This window comes from Telopea speciosissima, chromosome 1 (genome assembly GCF_018873765.1).
Source record: "Telopea speciosissima isolate NSW1024214 ecotype Mountain lineage chromosome 1, Tspe_v1, whole genome shotgun sequence".
Classification (NCBI taxonomy): Eukaryota; Viridiplantae; Streptophyta; class Magnoliopsida; order Proteales; family Proteaceae; genus Telopea; species Telopea speciosissima.
This window is the reverse complement of record NC_057916.1, coordinates 71,985,381-72,006,961: the sequence shown is the minus strand read 5'-3', so window position 1 is coordinate 72,006,961 and position 21,581 is coordinate 71,985,381. Positions and strand designations below refer to the sequence as shown.

Below are 21,581 nucleotides of genomic sequence, written 5' to 3'. Positions count from 1 at the left end.
TCTTGGCTTGCTTACCCTCTCGGGTCTGCATCATTTTGGTATCAGAGCTCAAACTGGTAAAGAGAATGAATCCAGATGTTTTTTACTTTGCTGGACAAAGAAATCCATATCTATTCCTTGATTGGATAGATTCTTTGGAAGAATATGTTTATCGGCATGGTTTGATAGAAGCACGGAAGATCAGATTTGCTTATTTGCAATTGATTGATCATGCTAAAGCTCGGTGGAGATCCCATGAAGAGAAGCTCAGAGTCAGACAACGTGAGCCTCACACTTGGGAAGAGATGAAGTACGAGTTGAAGAACAAGTATCTTCCAGAACGTGTCAACAACAAGCTCTCCCGTCGACAAGATTACCACCAGCCGACAATTTCAGTTGAAAAGGAAACTTCTACAACAGTGGATACTTTTCGTTCGGAATTGCAAGAGACCAGACTAATGTGTAACGACATAGTACAACAACTTAAGCAGATGATCCAGCGTAAAGAATCTCTTAAAAATTCTGATGACAAGGTGGAGAAAGTACTTGAAGAATCCATTGCAGATGTCGCCATGGAAGGCAATGAAGAGACTGTGTCTGTTGATGAACTACCAACCGACGATTACATTGAAAAGTTCATGCCTTAAGATTCTATTGTAGAAAATTGCATTGCAGCAGTTGATGTACTTTCCAGTGAGATCGTGGTAGCTAAGTTGGTCACTACAGTCGAAGTGGTGGATGTCACAATTTCTGCAAATCCTGTGGTTATTCCCTTTGACCAAACATTGATTCAAAGGTGGAGCATGTGGTTTTTATCTTTCCACCTAAGCTTTTTTAGGAGAATGGACCACAATTGATCGACTACATCCCTAACTACCGTGAGCTGCAAGAATTTTATTATGGGCTGAAGCTAGCCATTCATCACATAAAGATTATTCCTTGTCTCTACAAAACTCGAGGTCGAGTTTTTTTCAAGCAAGGGAGAATCGATGCAGATTAGTCACATAATGGGCTTATTTTAATGGAAATAAGCCTTGGGTGGGGTTATGTATGCATTGGACCTTTGATTCCATGTGTTTTATTTGTATGGGCCACTTTAATGGGCTAAAATGTGGGTACAAGGAACGCATACGGGATTAGGCTTAATAGTAGCTTATTTTCATATTTCCTAGATTTATTTAAGAGTCCTTTCATATTTCTAGGTAGAAGTCTAATAGCCACTAGAGTATCTCCTACTTTTTAGTATTTTTCTTTTTGAATTCCAAGGCGGCATTAAGTGCCTTCCATTATCAGTTTTCAAAGTCTTGTTTGTAGTTCCTATGTCTTGGGAACAACTTTCTAGGTCTTGAGGGTAGTTTTACATGTCTAGGAATTGTTCTCTATGTATGGGGAATTCCAAAGGGGTTTTGGAATTCTAAGCATCTCTTTATTGCTATTATAATGACTCAAGATTTCTCTCTATATAATGCAAATCCTAGCTGCTCTCAAAGGCAACCCAGAATTTTGAAAACAAAAATCCTCTTATGAGAACTCTTGTGAGAAACAACAGCTGTGAGACTCAGCAACCCAGGTGGGACTCCTACGGCTGGTAGACTAATGGGACTCCAGCTCTACAACCTATCTATCTTTTTTCATAGCTACCTATTCTCTTCTAGATTCGATCTTGGCTTGCTTACCCTTTCGGGTTTGTATCACCAACATCCCGCACAATGCATCATAGCCGATTATATTACTGTCCTATAAACTTTTCCTTGAAGTTTTAAAGAAATACGTTGATCACGCAACACTTCGAACACACCTCTCCACTTCATCCCCCTATTTTAATTCTTTGTGAAACAGCATCCTCTATATCACTTTCTTTATTCATGATTGACCCCAGATACCTAAAAGAATCACTTTAAGGAATCTCCGTCTCATCAATTTTCACCACCTAATTATCCGTCCTAGTGTAACTAAAGTTACATACCATATACTCTGTCTTCGTTCTACTTATCTTAAACCTTTTGGTTCCAAGGTTGATCTCCATAATTCCAACTTGGTGTTAATCCCTGCTTTTGTCTATCCACCAAACAATAGCATTAGCAAAAGCATACACCGAGGCACCTCATCTTGAATGTCTCTTGTTAAATCATCCATGATAAGCGCAAACAAATAAGAGCTTAAAGAAGATCCTTGATGTAAACTAATTATAATCAGGAATTCACTATCTTGACCCCCGGCAGTTCTTACCCTAGTCACCACACCATCATACATATCTTTAATTATGTCCACATATTTACTTGAAACACTTCTCTTTTCTAGTACTTGCCAGATTAAGTCTTTAGGGACTCTGTCATAATCTTTTTCTTGTTAGAGTTGTTAGAAGTTCTGTGATAAGGGTAGTTTGGGAACTAGCCTTTTGTCTAGTTGCCCTATTGTGTATTTTATATTTTTTACCTTTCTTATCTTTTACCTCCCTAGGGAGGTGTATGGAATTTTCTCATTTCTATTAATGAAGTAATATAGGTGTGGAGAGATCTCTCTCACACACAATACATTCCACCAGAATACACTTTTCTCTTCCCTCTTGTCTCCTTCTTCTTCTTCTTCCTTCTCCATCATCTCCTTCCTTTCTTACTTGCTTCCCTAACTTAAAACCCAACTTGGTATCAGAGCTTTAGGTTTGAGAGTCGTATTCAGCCTCTTTCTCCTATTATTTTTCTTCTCTTTGGAATCCTAGGGCTCAAAGGATTTCAAGGAGAAGACACCAATGTAAAAAAATCTGTTATAGGAGCATGAAATAGGTTCGAAATAACCTACTCAGGTGTTTGAAGATGCTATTTGAGCTTTGTTAAAGTTCTCTTGAAGTTTTGAAGCCATTCAAGCAACTGCTAGAGTTACCGCCAGCCTCAACTTGAAGTTCCTGTTTTTCTCTCTATCAGCATGGGTTTAAGCTTTGGATTGGCTCACTAGAATCGCCCAAGGGTGTTCTTTTAGTCCCATATGTTCCTCCTTGCAGAGTTGCAGCTTGAAAGACCTACTTGGGCAGTACTCATTTTCGTGGGATCTCTTTTCCTGCCCAGGTAAAATCGAGACTGCAGTTTTTTTGTTCTTCTTGTATTTGGATTGCAATATGCTGCTATGTTGGTTGAGAAATGCTTAGAAACAGCTTGTGTGAAGTGATTAAGCTTGTTTCAGTTGGTGTTATCCCTTGGAGAATGTTAGGGTGAAGTTTTTTTTTTATCAAGATTCATGGATTTTCTCCTTGCTGAATCGGTTTTTTGTATTGGGTTCCATATTTGGGTTGAGTGTGTACTCCCAACTTGTTGGTACTCTTGTTTATGGTCTAGGCCTTTACCTTTTTTACCCTTTTTTGCCCATAACTGAGTCCTATGTGTGTGGACGTAATGATAGTAGTTCTGTGGAGTCTGTTATGTTATGGCATCATCGTCTTGGCCATCCATCTTTTGTTGTAATGAGGAAACAATTACCTCACTTATTTTCTTCTATTGCTTCTTCTCATGTTTTTCACTGTGAACCATGTATGTTTGCCAAACATTGTCGTTTTTCATATCCATATCATGGTAATAGAACTGCTGCTCCTTTCTATATTGTGCATACTGATGTTTGGGGACCTTCCCCTACTACTTCCTTATTTGGCTATCGTTACTTTGTGTCATTTGTTGATTTTTCTCGTGCTACTTGGACTGTTCTTATGAAACATAAAAGTGATGTTTGTGATGCATTTAAGAACTTTTATCAGATGATTCTTACTCAGTTTGATACTCGAATAAAAATTGTTTGGTTTGATAAAGGGGGAGAATACATGTTTGGTGGCCTCCAAACCTTCTTTATTAATAATGGCATTATCCATCAGCTAGCATATGTTGACACACCCCAACAAAATGGGGTTGCTGAGAGGAAAAATCGTCATTTATTGGAGGTCACCTGTAGTCTCTTGTTTGGCATGCATGTTCCCAAGACCTTCTGGTCTGCGGCTCTTCTCAGTGATTCTTTTCTCATCAATCGCATGCCTACCAAACTTCTTGATTTCAAATCTCCCTTGGACATCTTATCTCCACAGGTTTCTGCTTTTTCTCTTCCCCCTAAAGTCTTTGGTTGTGTTTGTTATGTTCATGTTAACAAATATGCTCACACTAAACTCGATCCCAAAGCTCTCAAGTGTCTCTTTCTTGGGTACTCTTCTACTACCAAAGGTTACAAGTACTATCACCCTTCTTCTCGACGGTGCCTTATCCCCAAAGATGTCACCTTCCTTGAATCTGTCCCTTTCTTTGCATCTTCTTAGCATCCTTTTCTAGGGGGAGAATTGTGGAAGTGAACAGGCTGCTAATTTCCTTCCTTCTCCTCCACCTATCTCTCCTTTTATGCTTGATATTGGAAAACACAAAACTGTGGATGTGGTTGATAGTGATGATCAATCAAGTGTGAATACAGAATTGGTTGTTGAAAGTGGTTCTGGTCATGAGAAGGGTAGGGAGAAGGATTACCGTATTGGGTACAAAAGAGGTGAAAGCTTGAAGAATAAGAAGGCCTACCAAGAATCCTCTTTGGATCCACATCCAGAGATTCATTCTCCTCCATCAGGTGGCATCCCTTCTACTCCATCTGATTTAGTCCTTCCTATTGCTGGTAGAAAATGGAAAAGAGCTTATTCTAATCCTATAGCCCAGTTTGTTTCCTATGATGCTCTTTCTCCTACAGGTTTTACCTTTATTGCTGCCTTCTCTATTGCTTCTGTTCTCAAAAATGTTATTGATGTTATGTCTGACCCAAAGCGAGACAAGCTATGTCTGAGGAGATGATGGCACTTGAGAAGAATGGTAATTGGCAGTTGGTGGATCTTCCCAGGAGACGTGTCCCAGTTGGATGCAAATGGGTCTACACAATCAAGTATAAATTTGATGGTACTGTTGAGAGATACAAAGCAAGGTTGGTGGCCAAGGGGTACAGTCAAGTCTATGGAATTGACTATCAGGAGTCATTTGCTCTTGTGGCTAAGCACAACTCTATAAGAGTTCTTTTATCATTGACAACCAATAAAGATTGGCCATTATATCAGTTAGATGTGAAGAATGCCTTTTTTCATGGTGACTTGGAAGAGGAAGTGTACATGCAAACTCCTCCAAGTTTTAAAATACCTTCAGCTGAAGGAAAAGTATGTTTTCTCAAGAAGGCACTATATGGTCTCAAATAGTCACCAAAGGCATGGTTTGAGCGCTTCCGGTAGGCTATTCTGAAGAATGGGTTTCCTAGAGTCAAGCTGACCACACTCTCTTTACCAAGCAGGGCAATGGTACCATTACAACCCTAATTGTCTATGTTGATGATATTGTGATCACTGGAGATGATACAGCTGAGATAGATAAACAGAAGATCTACTTAGCTCAACAGTTTGAAATCAAAGATCTGGGTCCCTTGAAGTACTTCTTAGGAATTGAAGTATCAAGGACAAAGAGAGGAATCAACATATGTCAACGAAAGTTTGTTCTTGATTTGTTGACAGAGACAGGGATGTTAGGCTGCAAACCAGCAAATTCTCCTATTGAACAGAATCACAAACTAGGAGAAGATTGTGGTCCTCTTGTTGATGTGGGAAAGTACCAAAGGCTAGTGGGGAAGCTTATCTACCTCTCTATGACACGCCCAGATATCTCTTATGTCTTGGGAGTGGTGAGCCAATTCATGCATGCCCCCAAGAGTGGCCACTTAGATGCTGTGTATCGTATTCTCAGATATTTGAAGTCTTCTCCAGGGAAAGGATTGTTGTATGTAAGGCACAACCACTTGAGAGTGGAAGGTTTCACTGATGCCGATTGGGCTGGATTCATTACAGATAGGACGTCTACCTCAGGCTATTGCACCTTTGTGGGAGGCAATTTGGTTACATGGAGAAGCAAAAAACAGCATGTTGTAGCTAGATCCAGTGCAGAGGTAGAATTTAGAGCTATGGCCCATGAAGTATGTGAACTCATCTGGTTGAAAAGACTTGTTCAGGAACTGGGATTTGACACTGAAGGCCCTATGAGACTCTACTGTGATAACAAGGCAACCATCAGTATTGCCCATAATCCAGTGCAACATGACAGGACCAAGCACATTGAAATGGATCGACACTTTATCAAGGAAAAGATAAGACTTTTACTGTATGTGTACTCCTTTTGTGAAGACTGGTGATCAACTGGCGGATATCTTCACCAAGGCTCTTACCTCTATTCAGTTTGGTACTCTCCTGTGCAAGCTGGAAATACATGACATTTATTCTCTAACTTGAGGGGGAGTGTTAGAGTTGTTAGAAGTTATGTGATAAGGGTAGTTTGGGAACTAGCCTTTTGTCTAGTTGCCCTATTTTGTATTTTATATTTTTTACCTTTCTTATCTTTTACCTCCCTAGGGAAGTGTATGTAATTTTCTCATTTCTATTAAAGAAGTAATATAGGTGTGGAGAGATCTCTCTCTCACACAATACATTCCATCGAAATACACTCTTCTCTTCCCTCTTGTCTCCTTCTTCTTCTTCTTCCTTCTCCATCATCTCCTTCCTTTCTTACTTGCTTCCCTAACCTAAAACCAACTTTTCTAGGTCAATAAAAACCATCTGGAGATCCTTCTGCCAATCTATAAATCTTTCCACAAGTCTCTTAAATAAGTAAATAGCTTCTATCATGGATCTCCCTGGCATAAAACCAAATTAGTTCTCCGAAATAATAGTTTCTTGTCTCAGGTGGGTTTCAATAACACTCTCCCATAATTTCATAGTATGACTCATTAGTTTTATGCCTCTATAGTTATTGTAGCTCTAAATATCACCTTTATTTTTGTACATTAGAAACACAATGCTTCTCCTTTATTCATTTGGCATTTTCCTTGTGATTCTAATCTTATTAAATATGGATTCTAAAACTAAATTATGTATATAATAGGGCTATATTTTAGAAAGTATACAGCAGGATACCGTGTACACAAGCAACCTAGGGTATGTAACCCAATTACCATTTGGGCGTGTTTTTTACAATCTAAAGGTTCCAATATGTTTAAAAATGCTTAATTATGGTTTTCTTGAAGGTTCGGATCAAAACACCACTTAAATGGCCAGCCGAAACATGTGGATCATTGGTCGAAACCTGAAATATTTCGGTTTCAACCATGGTTGAAATCAAAATCTCGAACCTTTCCCCTTCTTCCCTGTGACTTGACCTTTCATCACTTCTTCCTTCCTCTCCTTTCACATCGCACTGTCTTCCCCTTTTCAGGTCTGATTTCTTCCTTACATCTTTTCTCAAGTTTCTTTCTATTTCTCCTTCTACTTCCTGTATTTATTTCCTATATATTTCTGTTATTTAAAACTTTTATTATCGTGCTCTGTTTCTGGCTACTTAACAGTCCCTCATCTTTTGGGATTAATCTCTCCCACCCCTCTTCATTACTTCCTTGTACTTTGGGCGTTGGTCCCTCTACTCTAGGTGATGCAAGTCCTAGATAGTTGGCCACTGAAATCATCCCTGTTGGTTGAGCTTTCTTTGAGACCTAACTGTGACCTGCTACTACCAACAACAACAACAAACTCAGCCTTATCCCAACTTAATGGGGTCGGCTACATGGATCCCAAACAAAACAAAGTAGGGAAAACAGAGTTCGAACCTAAAAGGGAAAGAAAGTATGGAAAAGAGGGATGGGGAAAGAGGTGAGAAATGAAGAAAAGAGAAAGACTAATGAAAGATAGGATATAAATAGAAAGATGAAAGATAGGAAGAGGAAAGAGGCACAGCCCAGCACGTCAGGAGATTCTCAGCTACATGGGGTCTGCGACATGGATCCTTGCCCTCCAATAGGCTCTGTCCGAGGTCATACTTGGTATAAGACCTAGACTATGTGACCTGCTAGTACCGCTGCCTGCAATTTCAGGGATTTACTTTTAATTCATTGCTTATTTGTTGAAGTCTCAATCCTACTGTCAAAATTTCCTGCAACTTGGAGGTCTGAGAGGGAGGTTGAGTCAGATCGGGGAAGAAATTCTCCTGCGCTGGAATATCAGTTTCGATATGTTGAAGAAGGGTTCTGCAAAATATCTCTTAAAAGCCTATTTTCTAATATTTACAGGTCAACCCTCCTTTCCTTGGTTCTATTCTAATTAATTCCTATTCTTATTTAAAATTCCAATAAAGCCCTCCTCTTTAATCCTTATCCATCATTCAATCCCTTATTCTGTCATCTTGCCCATAAGAGATCTAGAAATTCAAGTAATTACAGAATTTCCAGTAGTTTTAATACTTGAGTTGTTCAACATCTGGTGGGCCCTTAGCGATCCCAAAGAAGCATTTTTTGACAAGGGATTGCATTATTTGATATCAAAGCTGAACTTGGCTATGGAGACCTATGTTTTCAAGACCAGAGTTCGTTTGTCCAATAGAAAAACTGCTATTTTATTCATATAGATAAAAGGCAAAGTGAAAATTTCATCTTGCAGTCCATGGTTGAGATGTTATCAAAGATCAATGAGATCATCATTGAATCTGAAGATGATGGCTTTGTCGAATTTTTCAATTTCTCAATATTGTGATGGTGTCTATTGCGAGATATTTGAATCTTCCAAATGCATCATTAAAGTGGGCCAAGAGTGGTTGGAAGCATGAAGGGACACCTTTGATTGCAACAAAAATTTTTCCACCCTATAGCCTTATCACATGCGTCAGACATACGTTCTTCAAGGACTGATTTACAAAGTTTTAACGAAGAAGAACCTAATAACCAGTCCACACAATAGCTTGAAGGAGAGGAGAGAATAAAGAACACAATGGAGGAAGAAGGGAGAGCTGAACCACGATAGATTCAGATTAGTCTCTGACAGAAGGTCTACATCAGGATATTGGACATTTGTGCATGGTTACCTGGTTACATGTAGAAGCAAAAAACAGCCTGTTGTGGCTAGATCAAGTGTCGAGGCAGAATTTAGATACATGGCTCATGGAGTATGTGAACTTCTGTGGTTGAAAAGGTTGGTACAAAAGTTGGGGTTTGATACTGAGGGGTCCATGCGGCTCTATTGTGATCATAAGGCTGCTATAAGTATAGTCCACAATCCTATGCAACATGACCAGACAAAGCACATTGAAGTGGATCAACATTTCATTAAGGAGAAAATTGATTTTGTCCACATCTCTACTCCTTTCATGAAAACAAACGACCAGTTGGCTAATATCTTCACCAAAGGGCTCATCTCACACCAGTTCAGTACCATTCTGTGCAAGCTGGGAATGTATAATATCAATTCTCCAGCTTGAAGGGGAGTGTAAGAGTGTTAGAGTTTATGTATTGAGGGTACTTTGGGTATTTTGTTATTATCTTGTATTGTGTTTTGTCCCTTTTACCTCACTAGGCTGCCTTATGTTAGTATGGGGGGTATGCATGTAATTTCCCATATTATAAGCAAGTGAATGAATATAGGGGAGAGAAATTGATTCTCTCCCCAAGCAATTACCGCACAACCTTCTCTCCTCCTTCTACCCCTCACTCTCCTCTTCTCTTGCTCTCTTCCACTACTTCAAACTTCAACTATTGCTTCCTAAAATGAGGGGAGTGAGATGCCGAGAGAGACGTGAGAGATTGGCAGACTAGAGACATCTGTGTGAGAGTATACTCACTGGGAAGAGAAAAAGGGAAATTGTTCAGATCTACTAGTTAAGGAAATTAATTACAAGTTTAGTTGGTTTCAAATTTGTTTTACATTCACAAGTTTCAAGTTTGAAAAGATTTACTTAATCCCCCAAAGGTAGTTATTGCTTATGAGTTCCAAGAAAAAATAAAACTGATCTTCCAAAAATACCCCCAACATCAATTCTCCCAACCGTTCCATTATGAAAAAGGGATGGAAAAAAAATATGAATTTATCTCCTATTTCACTGTTGAGCTGGAGTAAGGAAGTGCAAAGAAGTGGGAAGAAGTGTAGGAGTGCACAACTTTCTCCTAAAATAAAGGAGATAAAAGCAAACAAGATGTATTTGATCCATATATAGCTAGTTAGCTATATATGCTTTAATTTCTATCGAACATGTGACTCTGCTGGTCTATGCACAGCTACTTAGAAGTTAGAACATTGACTATTTGATGATCCATAGAGTTGAACTAACCTAAATCACATTAGATTAGAGAGCTCAGATTGATGAACTAAATCTGGATTCTGGATGAAGGCTCATGATCATGGCATACTTCTAGTGGGGCCACCCCAATCGTGTACTGCGGGCCCCAACTCGGCAGCAAGGTTGACAGTTTCTGCTACTTGTGTTTTGCCTGGAGAAGGTTCATATTGGTATCGGAAAAAAAAATTCGAAGAAAGAGAGTAGCTTGTGGAGCGAAAGTACAGATTGCTTGAAGATTTGGACTTGTACTTTTGGAGCTCGTCAAAGTCTAATCTCAATTCATTTGGTTCCCACTTATGGGAGTCAGAGCTGATTAATGCAAGAAGGGGAAATACTTGTCAAAAAAAAAAAAAAAAATGCAAGTAGGGGTAGGGAAGAGGAGAAGACAAACGATTGCTTGGTACTTGCTCCTTCGAATGGCAATTCTAACTCTTAGTTACAACAGAACCAATAACCCCTGCCACTTAGAGCAAGAAGAAGGGGTGGAGCGTTATTTTTCTGCTCGGGAAAACGGGAGAGGTGATCTCTGCAAATGGCGGACCCAAATCTGGAGAAGCCGGTTGGGAGGAACTGAGGAAAGAGGCCAGAAAGAATCTGTACAACCAGCTTTATTTTAGGAGAAAGTTGTGCTCCCCTACCCTTCTTGCCACTTTCCCGCTTCTTTGCACTTCCTTACTCCAGTTCAGCAGTCAAATAGGAGATAAATTCATATTTTTTTTCCATTCCTTTTTCATAATGGAATGGTTTGGGGGTATTTTCGGAAGATTTAGTTTTATTTTTTCTTGGGACTCATAAGCAATAACTACCTTTGGGTATTAAGTACATCTTTTTAAATTTGAAATTTGCGAGTGTAAAACAAATTTGAAACCAACTAAACTTGTAATTAATTTCCTTAACTAGTAGATCTGAGCAATTTCCCCAAGAGAAAAAGTAGGAAAGGGAAAGGAGGAGAATTACAAATAAAAATATGACACAAACATTATATGCTTATGTGGCAGGGTTAAGGAGAAGAGAAAGAATAAGCCTTGTAAGAGACGGACTTGTGTTATAGTATAGTATGTTTTCTTCTGTTTATCTGGTTCCAATCATATTTTCAGAAGTTTAATTTTCTTAGTTAAATCTGAAAAGTTTTCTTTACCATGTAGCTAACTCTGTTTGGGCTGAAATTTGCAATGTGAGCTTTAATATTCCGACCTTGGGCTTACCAGCCTACAAAATTTGGACTCACTCAAATCTGCAATATGGTCAGATATTAGAGAAGGGAAAGCATTCCTAAATGGGGCATACAGGAAACCTATTGCTCTTTCTTAATCCCTGCCTATGGACATTACAGTACCAGTGATAGTTATCTCTGTTTGCTAGGTGTGTGTGTGTGTGGTTTTGTTCTTTGATTGACTTTGATGTGATTATTTTGTTTCTCAGAGCGTGTTGGTGCAGAAGTGGTTGAATGTGCATGCGTAATTGAACTACCAGATCTAAAGGTCTGTGTGCACTATATTCTCTTTATTTTCTATTTTTTCCTCCTTGCCTTTATGCAGTCACCAGTCATTTTCTTGACCACAGAGATTGATGCGCCTTGGTCTGATTGCTATATCTGTTCAGTTTAAGAAATTAAGTTTCCCACCTTTTCTCATATTTTTAGTAGACCATTTAGGTCACTAAATTTTAGAAAGTTTTTTCCCCCCGTCAATTTCTATTATATTTTTCAAATGATCTGTGGAAGTTTAGAACTGTACAAATAAACATGGTGCTGCTTTCTTTTCATTTCCTTCTCCTCCCATCTTAATATTTCTTTCTTCTGTTCAGTAATTGCTTCGTCATACTGAGTCTAACGATAGGCTTGGTGTTTATACTATACCCATACCCGGGGAAGAAAATTATTATCCTTTTTCAGTATATGAAAATTTTTACTTTGTTTCTCTCAAACACTTGGTCTTTTTAAGTCTCAATTTGCTGAAGTAAAAGACAAAAAATGCTACAAATTTAAATTTTTGTTAAGCGTAGGAACCATATAGTTTTGTACCTCATAAACACTTTCCATTTAAATCTTTACTTGCCTATGATGGCACAATATTGGTTTGTTGCATGGAGCCAACATAATATCTAAATAAACTTGTTAAGGAACTGAATTCTGCAGGGTTTAGTGATCTGTTTGTTTCACTAAATATCCATGTACTTTCTTATTTGGCTGAAATTAACTGTAAACACTCCCCAAAGACAAAGGAAAAAGAAAATAAAACAAAATGAAAAACAGGATGCTTTTTATTTGAAGGACAAAAGATTGTTTCATTTTAAGCTGATTGTCAATGATATGGTTCCATTTTTTCTTGGGTAATTTGATTTTCATTCATCTGCTGGTCAGCTTCATTGACTTTCTCTTGAATCCATCAAATCCCAAGTCAAGCCTCTTGTTTGTTTTTTTTTTCAAAAAGAAAAAAAATATGAGTAATCCAGATTCTAGTCATTAACACTTCCAACCTTATGATGCTTATGTCCTTAATTGGACAAAACAAAGCAGAACAGCAAAGGCTCTGTCGATTTGACTAGTGGAAAGTTAGACCGAGTAGGAAGAAACAATGCTAAACAGCTTTGCAATGCAGGATAACGAATTCTGATGGGTACATAAATTTTCTGCTCCTTAGAGTGATGAAATTACCTATAATTGAGCCAGGCATCGTGATATTTTTTACTGTGATATCAGCAAGCATTGCCTGCTGTGGTTACCTGTGAGGCTGTGAGTATGTTGAACAATTCTTTACTGTGGTAAACTAAATTTAGGATTGCTTGAAGTAACTAAGTTGATCGTATGACTTCCTGGAACCTAAATAACTCTTACTAGGCACCAAGACCATGATTAAGTGAATTGGGGATCCTGCCTACTTTTTACAGTTCGTTCAGAGATAGATTTCAGATGTTCCTATACAAGTTCATAAGCACAGAAATTTCAGAATTTAATTCTGAATGTGTGGACAGTAGAGTTTTTCCCCCCCTCCTAGTCAGACTAAAATACAAGGTGAACTGGCCTCTTATTGTGTATCTGTCATGTGATACTGCAGGGTCGTGAGCGACTGAAGGGCAAGCCATTATTTACCCTTTTGGAATCCTACTAATGGCCCCGGTAGGGTTGAAGTGCTGCTCCGGATGAATGGTTGTTCACTCTGTATATGGTAGGCATGTTGTTGGCGGAATCCTTTTGCCAACCTGAATGTTGTTTCCAGTTTCCCTTGTAAAACATTGGTAGGTTATTTTTATTATCCTTTGTTATTGATGCATCTTTGCATTTCATTTAGAGAAACTTGTAGGTTATTTTCTGATTAACTTATGGACTTGGCTCTGATACCATAATGAATATGATGGGGTAAAAAAATACCAAAGAAGAAGATAGCAAACACAATAATTCTGTCGTTCGGCCATAGGCCTGCATCCACAGCATACACACACACACACACACAAACCTTGGAGGAGGGGGGGAGGGGGGGACTCCAATGCCACATCAATCACGTGTTAGGAAATAGTTTCGTCAACAAGGTGACCCATATGATCTAGGAGAGAGTGTGTTACTACAAGCCCACATGATCAGAATGTGAGAGGACAGGAGAAAGAATCTACACACCGTAAATGTGACCATTTTTTTTCCTCATGTTACATATCCAATTAATGTGTTTATTCCATTGCCAGATCAATCACGTGATGGGAAATAGTTTCGTCAACAAGGAGACCCATATGATCAAGGAGGAGAGAGTGTGTTACTGCAAGCCCACATGATCAGAATGTGAGAGGACAAGAGAAAGAATCCACACATTGTAAATGTGGCCATTTTTTTCCCCCATGTTACATGTCCAATTAGTGTGTCAACTCCAATGCCATATCAATCACGTGGTGGGAAATAGTTTCGTCAACAGGGACCCATATGATCCAGGAGGAGAGTGTGTGTTACTACAAGCCCACGAGATCAGAATGTGAGAGGACATGAGAAAGAATCCACACACAGTAAATGTGGCGATTTTCCCCCCCATGTTACATATCCAATTACTGTGTCAACTCCAATGCCACATCAATCATGTGGTGGGAAATAGTTTCGTCAACAAGGATTCATATGATCAAGGAGGAGAGTGTCTTACTACAAGCCCACATGATCAGAATGTGAGAGGACAGGAGAAAGAATCCACACACATAAATGTGGCCATTTTTTCCCCATGTTACATATCCAATTAGTGTGTCAACTCCAATGCCACATCAATCACATGGTGGGAAATAGTTTCGTCAACAAGGATCCATATGATCAAGGAGAGTGTGTTACTACAAGCCCACATGATCAGAATGTGAGAGGACACGAGAAAGAAGCCACACATCGTAAATATGGCCATTTTCCCCCCATGTTACATATTCAATTAGCATGTTAACTCCAATGCCATGTCAATCACTTGGTGGGAAATAGTTTCGTCAATAGGGAGACTCATGATCAAGGAGGAGAGAGTGTGTTACTACAAGCCCACATGACCAAAATGTTAGAGGACAAGAGAAAGAATCCACGCACCGTAAATGTGGCCATTTTTTCCCCCCATGTTACATATCCAATTAGTGTGTTAACTCCAATGCACATCAATCACGTGATGAAATAGTTTCATCAACAGGGAGGCCCATATGATCAAGGAGGAGAGAGTGTGTTACTACAAACCCACATGATCAGAATGTGAAAGGACATGAGAAAGAAGCCACACACCGTGAATGTGGCCATTTTTTCCCCCATGTTACATAACCAATTAGTGTGTTAACTTCAATGCCACATCAATCACGTGGTGGGAAATAGTTTCGTCAACAAGGAGACCCAAATGATCAAGAAGAGAGTGTGTTACTACAAGCCCACATGATCACAATGTGAGAGGACACGAAAAAGAATCCACACACTATTAATGTGGCCATTTTTTCCCCAATGTTACATATCAAATTAGTGCGTTAACTCCAATGCCACATCAATCACGTGGTGGGAAATAATTTTGTCAACAAGGAGACCCATATGATTAAGGAGGAGAGTGTGTGTTATAAACCCACATGATCAGAATGTGAGAGGACACGAGAAAGAATCCACACACCATAAACGTGGCCATTTTTTCCCCATGTTACATATCCAATTAGTGTATTAACTCCAACAGGGAGACCCATATGATCAAGGAGGAGAGAATCTGTTACTGCAAGCCCGCATGATCAGACTGTGAGAGGACAAAAGAAAGAATCTACACACCATAAATGTGGCCATTTTTTTCCCCATGTTCCATATCCAATTAGTGTGTTAACTACAAACTTCTTGGTTCATTTTTTTCTAATTGTTGTTGAATTTCATTTTGAGGTTCCCAAACCGCACCAATGAGAGGGCAGGAGCCGGTTTTATTCAATAGGAGCTCTACAATTTGTTTGAGGAGAGTATCACTGGGCCCATGGTTCATAATGTGAAAGGGTGTGGAAAGGAATCTACAATCCAGTATTGTATGAATCTTCTCTTTTTTTTTTTTTTTTTTGATAAGGGGCTGATGTTCTCAGTGCCACAACGTAGCCTGTGCCCAGACACATGGGCCTGCCATTCAGGGGGCAAGGTGGTCATTTTACCCACCCCATGTATCTAGGCGCAGCCTGCGCCCCTGGCACAGAGAACATTTGACCTAAATCTTTTCTCTTATTTTAAAGTCTTTTTTTAATAACAGTCTGAGCGATCAAAACCAATCGAAGCCCATCAAATCCAGAACTATTCCGTTTTTTGGTTTGATGCCCATTTGTGTTTTCAATACTAAAGAATGGACTGTTTAAAAACAAGCATCTCAAAAAAAAATCATCGGAATGCATTTGAAAGGATGTTGTTCGGTTGTGTGGTTCCTGCACCAGCATGAGTTAAATGACATCAACTTTTGTGGTTTTTTTTTTTTATTTCACGGGGTGAAATCATCATTTCACCTGGAACTTTTCCCAAAAAAAAAGAAACTAGTAATAAAATTGGGGGAGGTAATTTTCTATCTGGGAGTGTGGCCTACGCCAGCACTCTCATGTGTCTGTCTCTCTCTTCCTTAAAACAAGGGGGCAAAGATGTTTTTTTACTCGAAAAAGAGAGAAAGATATATTCATGAAAGTACTGACATAGACCACACTCCCAAGTTCCAACAAAGTTTTTTTCCCTAAAACTGCATAAGCTCCTGAAGAAAAAGAAAGTAAGGTCATCTTTCTCTAGTCATAAAACTGTAGCGTAGAGAGTTTTTTTTTGTTTGGATGAAAAGTGTAGAGAGTCTCCACTCTCCAGAGTCCAGGCTACGAGGAGATCATTAAATGGCACCTCCCTGAAATGATCAGCGTTTAAAGTCCATCCATCCGGAGACAGCGGAAAATACCATCAAAACATGGCCCACCAAACGCATCATTCATCAGAGAGACCGACCCTTCAATGGGTTATTCTTCAATCTGGTAAGAATTAATACATCGGTGGGCCACCTCTACTGTGCAGTGAAAACTGACGCTCGGCATGCAACACACATTTTAATTCTTGAAATAGTTTTTGCTTGATAAAACGGATACCCCGTCTTAATCAAGCACCGAATTCTCTTTCCTTTGCGTGAATTAAGCTACATCCAGTAATCTCCCATACATGAATCATTTTTTCATTTTTTCTTTTTTTCTTTTTTGGTAAGAACCATACATGAATCATGGAGTCATGACTCATGACAACCTTCATCTTCTTCATGACTCATGGCACTTACCACTTGCTACTAACCATGCTGGTTTAGGTAGAGGTAGAGGTAAAAGTAGAAGAAGAAAATGCTTTAAGAATTATACCACTGGAACTTCCGTGGACCAACTTTCTTCCATGGACAGCTTACCACCACCAAGTGCACCCAAATGTCTAAAATAGTTCTTGAATTGGGTCTGAATCTGTTGGTGGAAAAATCCAACACTTACACATGATGGTATACGCACGTGGTGGAGGTAGCGCAGGCGTGCCAAAGTCTTTACATAGGTTCAAACGAAGCTAGAAACGGTCTATTCTAACTTTCAAACAGGACGAAACGATCTATTCCCAACCAGGACAAGACGACATGTTCTAATTTCCAACCAGGATAAATGTAAGATCTTTCCCGTGCCTGAGTTAACTCTATGGTCTTTTGGGCAAAGAAAATCGCAATGGAAGAAACAAAGGTAGAAGATTCAAAATCAAATTGATTACTTGACAATAACATGGCCATTGCAGATGCTGATACTTGATCGTCTACGGACTGTTGATCATGTACAACTTGGTGTTAAACTACACTAAACTACATTAACCACACAAATCTCTTGTTGCCAGTAATGCATCCGTTGAAGTGCCCACATCTTGTTTAGCGATGATCTGTCGAAACTTGTAACTTGATTATGATAATTGTCTTCTGAAACACGGGTCAAAAAACAATACTTTGGGTAGGACACATCTTCTGAAATACGGCCCAAAAGACGCATTGCTGGAGTTATTCTCCAAACAAGAACTAAAGGATGAAAGATAAAACATCTATATCTAAAAAGATGAGATAATGAAAGATAAAAAGATAAATTGTAAAGATTGTTTGTATTGGCTGGAGGGCCTTTTCTTCTTCATATTCTCTTCTTTTATTGCTCCATTGGCAGTTGTGGTAGTTCTAGTAACTTCCATGAACACCTTTAGGTGGTTAAGTAATTTTCCACAATCTCCTGTAGCACCTTCCCACTTCGTTGTAGTTATCAGGTAGTTTCACAACTACCTACTTATTTGAAAGTGATTATAACTACTTTGCTGACCAATCACCGACCATTTTCTAGTCATTTACTAACAGGTCAATCTTGACAGAAATAGATTTCAATTTATTTATCTATTGACCGACATAAACCAAAAATAGAATGTGAACAGAATCTAAACCCCACATGGGCTCTAGACACTGAAACATGATCACTCATGACTAAACCCTCTTGTTTCTTAGGTGCGAATGGCAATTACATAAATTGTTAAATAAAATAAGATATCCCACAAAATACCATTTAGAGGTCTAACAAAAAATCACAAGACATTAGATGGAGATGACACAAGATCATATTAAGACATCTAAGATAAGGATAATCGACGTCAAACTATAAATCTATAATTTTCAACATAAATCATTCTCTAATCTTCACCCCGGGCAGCCCTTGGGTAGATCGGGCCAATGTAAAAACCACACAAGGAAAACAAAAAACTCGAAAGTCACCTTATTCCCACCAAAAAACCAAGAAACATCAACAACAACAACCAAACTCAGCCTTATCCCAATTGACAACAACACACCAATGAAATATTTTATTTATTTTTTAAAATATTATATATATATATATATATTTTTTTTTTTTTTTTTTTTTTTTTTGGTTTCTGTTTCTATTGGGGTGAAACACACTAATGATTCTACTCCCCGAGTGGCCAAAAAAAAATCCAACCCGTGAGTACTTCGTACAGGGAACCTCAACTGTCTAATAATATGTCCAAGGAGACTTCAAAGAGATGGTGGGACCCCTTTCTTTCCTCCTCTTGATGATGGCATCATTCCCCAAATTGCAAACAACTTCTGCCTTCTGTGCTGTAGAAAATTAACTACACACAAAATAACTCCAAAACTCCTTCAAGTCTCCCTCTCTCTCCCTCCCCAGATCAAATCACAGCTCAAGTCTTCGTCAAACCCCATCAAAAATAAAAGATAAAAAAATATTTATAAAACTAAGTATCCAGTGTCCCTCCACCTACAGCGAATCGAATCTTTTTCACCGTGGGGCAGGAAAAGACATCAAAGGTAGGAGTGTAAATAAATAGTCAAAATTCGTTTCCCTATTTGTGTCCATTTCTATTTAACACTATCTGAATCCGTCAAAAAATTAAACGAATGCAAATACGGATAGGCTATAATTATCCAAAAAATTATATTTACATGTAAACAAATAAAATATCCCATCCGTATCTATATCCGTATCTGTTTAGCACTATCTGAATCCATCTGATAACTAATCGAATGCGGATGCGGATGCAAATATAGCACTATCCGAGCTGAATCTAATTCGTTTACAGCCCCAATCTATTCGAGCTGAATCTAATCTGTTTACAGCCCCAATCAAAGGTCTTTTGAGAAAATACTAAAATCCGATTGGGGTTTGTGAATCCTAAGATGATGGATGTACCGTTCTCTATGGTTCCTCTATGGTTGGAGGAAAACTTTATCCTAAAATTAATATTCAATGTTGAAGCATTTATCATTTCAATTTTTTTCTTATCTTGCCCAGAACAAAAAAAAAAAAAGAAGCTAAAATTACATTAAAAAAATATGAGATGATAAATACAAGAACATTTCCTTTTATAATTTATAGATGATAAGAAAACAAGGCAATACCGCCCGGGAATCAAATACCAGGAGCTCTCCATTGTCCCAACTCACCGAGTCAAACCCAACTCGGCCTTCCAAAAAGTGGTTCAGCTGCAACCCAAGCCCAAGCTGCTTACACACTCTACCTGCGATGACTCGGCACACCAACATAGCCCTCCTACCTTTCCCTCCGCCGGCGCACTCGTGAGCTACTCCGCTGCCGGAGAAAGTACATATAGCCGAATCTTTGCCGGAAAAGGTACACATGCCACCGGCGTCATAGATCCAACCATTGGTGGGGCCCAGGCAGTGGAACCTCATCAACTCATTTCCATCCGCAACACACCGCGCATCATCATCCTCTCTACTACTACTACTGCTGCTTCCGCCGCTGCTGGTGTCGCTATTCCGATTGCCTCCACTAGCACGAGACTTCACCATCTCTCTATACTCTTCGAACCGAGCTACCGTCTTGGGCAGGTGTTGAACCTTGAACATCATATCGATCTGACCGGAGAATACCTTAGGCGACCAGCTCGTGTGGAAGATTATCTCCACAACATTGCGAGATGGGTGTCCCTCAGGCAGCTCCGTCAACGACGGAAAAAAGGGTTCCGGCGTTCGGGCAGGACGAGAGGAGACACTGCGTCGAACGCGGTTCGATGGGTTTGAACCGGATTCAGCTTTACTGGGTGCTCCTGAATGTCTGAGACTGGATGGAAGGTTGGGCGATGGTGGGTTTGATTTTCTGGGCTTCTTCTTGGTGGTGTCGACGACGTCCTTGAGGTTCTGAACGCTCTTTCTGCAACTCGAAGAGGCGAGCAAGTGGTTGAGTTTCTTCGGGTTTGGGTGGTAAACGTCTTCGAAGGCTCTCGATTTGCATTGTAACGATTTGACCCAACCAGTCGCCATTAACGACAACAAAGATTAAATTCCCTCTCTGCGTTTTGGGGGATTCTCTCTCTCTATTGCATCGCATTTACATTTGGGGTGGCTTGGAGGGATTACCAAATGTGAACACATACATAGGGAACAGCTCAGGCCTCAGAGAGAGAGAGAGGGAGAGAAGGGGTCAAAAGGACATAATTCAATTGCAGGCTATAGAGCATTCGTTCTTTAAGTGAGTCGTTAAATGAGACTCTCCTTCTTAGCTTCGAATTCTGGAAATGTCCAAATTACCCTCCCAAAGTTTCCAAAAAGTACATCAAGAAAACATATTTTTTGTCCCTACCTTAAAAAGAGACAAATTTTATTATTAAAGGGTAAAGGTTGGGCGTCCCGGGTATACCGTAGGCTAGCTCATTGTTTTCATCTCTCTTTTCTCTTTTAAAGTCAATCTTGCCCCTCTTATATGATACCTAATCTTACATCCCCATTGGTGTCATCTACTAATTTACTATACAAATATGATGTATTTATTTTTTTACTATTTATTAAATAAATTATTATAACAGTTGAAAAATCAGATTTTAACTGGAGTCATATAAGATGAGTCAGGTAAACATGAAACATAGTCAAATGTAATGAAGACTTAACCAAAATGACCAAACTAAGTTTGAGTCAATTCAAGTTTTTATGGACAAATTTTTTGCCCAAGTCATGTAAAATTCATTGTCTGAGTTTTTATATTGGACCATATACTATTCATAGACTATAAGTTTGGTATAGTACTAAACAAAATCCTATAATTTTTGTTTGTTATCTTCAATATTAGTTCATTATTTCTTCACTAGTGAAGCAACTATAGCCTTAGTCACTCTTCACATGGGAAAAGATAAGAAATAAGATACATATAAAAATTTTAAAAAGACTCCCCTGACTCACTAGGTTTTACAAAGGCTGAGTGAAGTAAAAAAAAAAAACCTGGTTTTCTAAGTATACTGATAACTCATCAATGTAATTGATCATCCTAATATATTACATGAATTTATTGTGATGCTGATTTGACGATTAAGAAACATTGTATTATATGTTTACAGTTATAGAGTTATAGTCTCACATTAGTTTATTCATATCTTTGGTGCCTTCAGATACTCAAATAACTCTCTCCACCTACACCTACTACCCTTAAGGTTTTGAGTTGGACCATCGACACAAT

General features: G+C 38.9%; 2 protein-coding genes across 2 annotated transcripts in view; one reads left to right on the top strand and one right to left on the bottom strand.

Moving 5' to 3' along the window:
• LOC122668813 (adenine phosphoribosyltransferase 3-like) overlaps window positions 1–13,433 on the top strand; it is a 31,647-nt gene extending 18,214 nt beyond the window's left edge. The window contains exons 5-6 of the mRNA XM_043865350.1: window positions 11,538–11,596; window positions 13,172–13,433. Coding sequence (XP_043721285.1) covers window positions 11,538–11,596; window positions 13,172–13,225 — 113 coding nt within the window. The 3' untranslated portion in view covers window positions 13,226–13,433. The remainder of the gene's footprint in view (window positions 1–11,537; window positions 11,597–13,171) is intronic.
• A 6,040-nt stretch (window positions 13,434–19,473) lies between these two features.
• LOC122668804 lies at window positions 19,474–20,519 on the bottom strand. Its single transcript, XM_043865339.1, has one exon. It carries the CDS (start codon window positions 20,393–20,395, stop codon window positions 19,475–19,477), a length of 921 nt encoding a protein of 306 aa, XP_043721274.1. The 5' UTR covers window positions 20,396–20,519; the 3' UTR covers window position 19,474.
• Window positions 20,520–21,581: the final 1,062 nt, after the last annotated feature.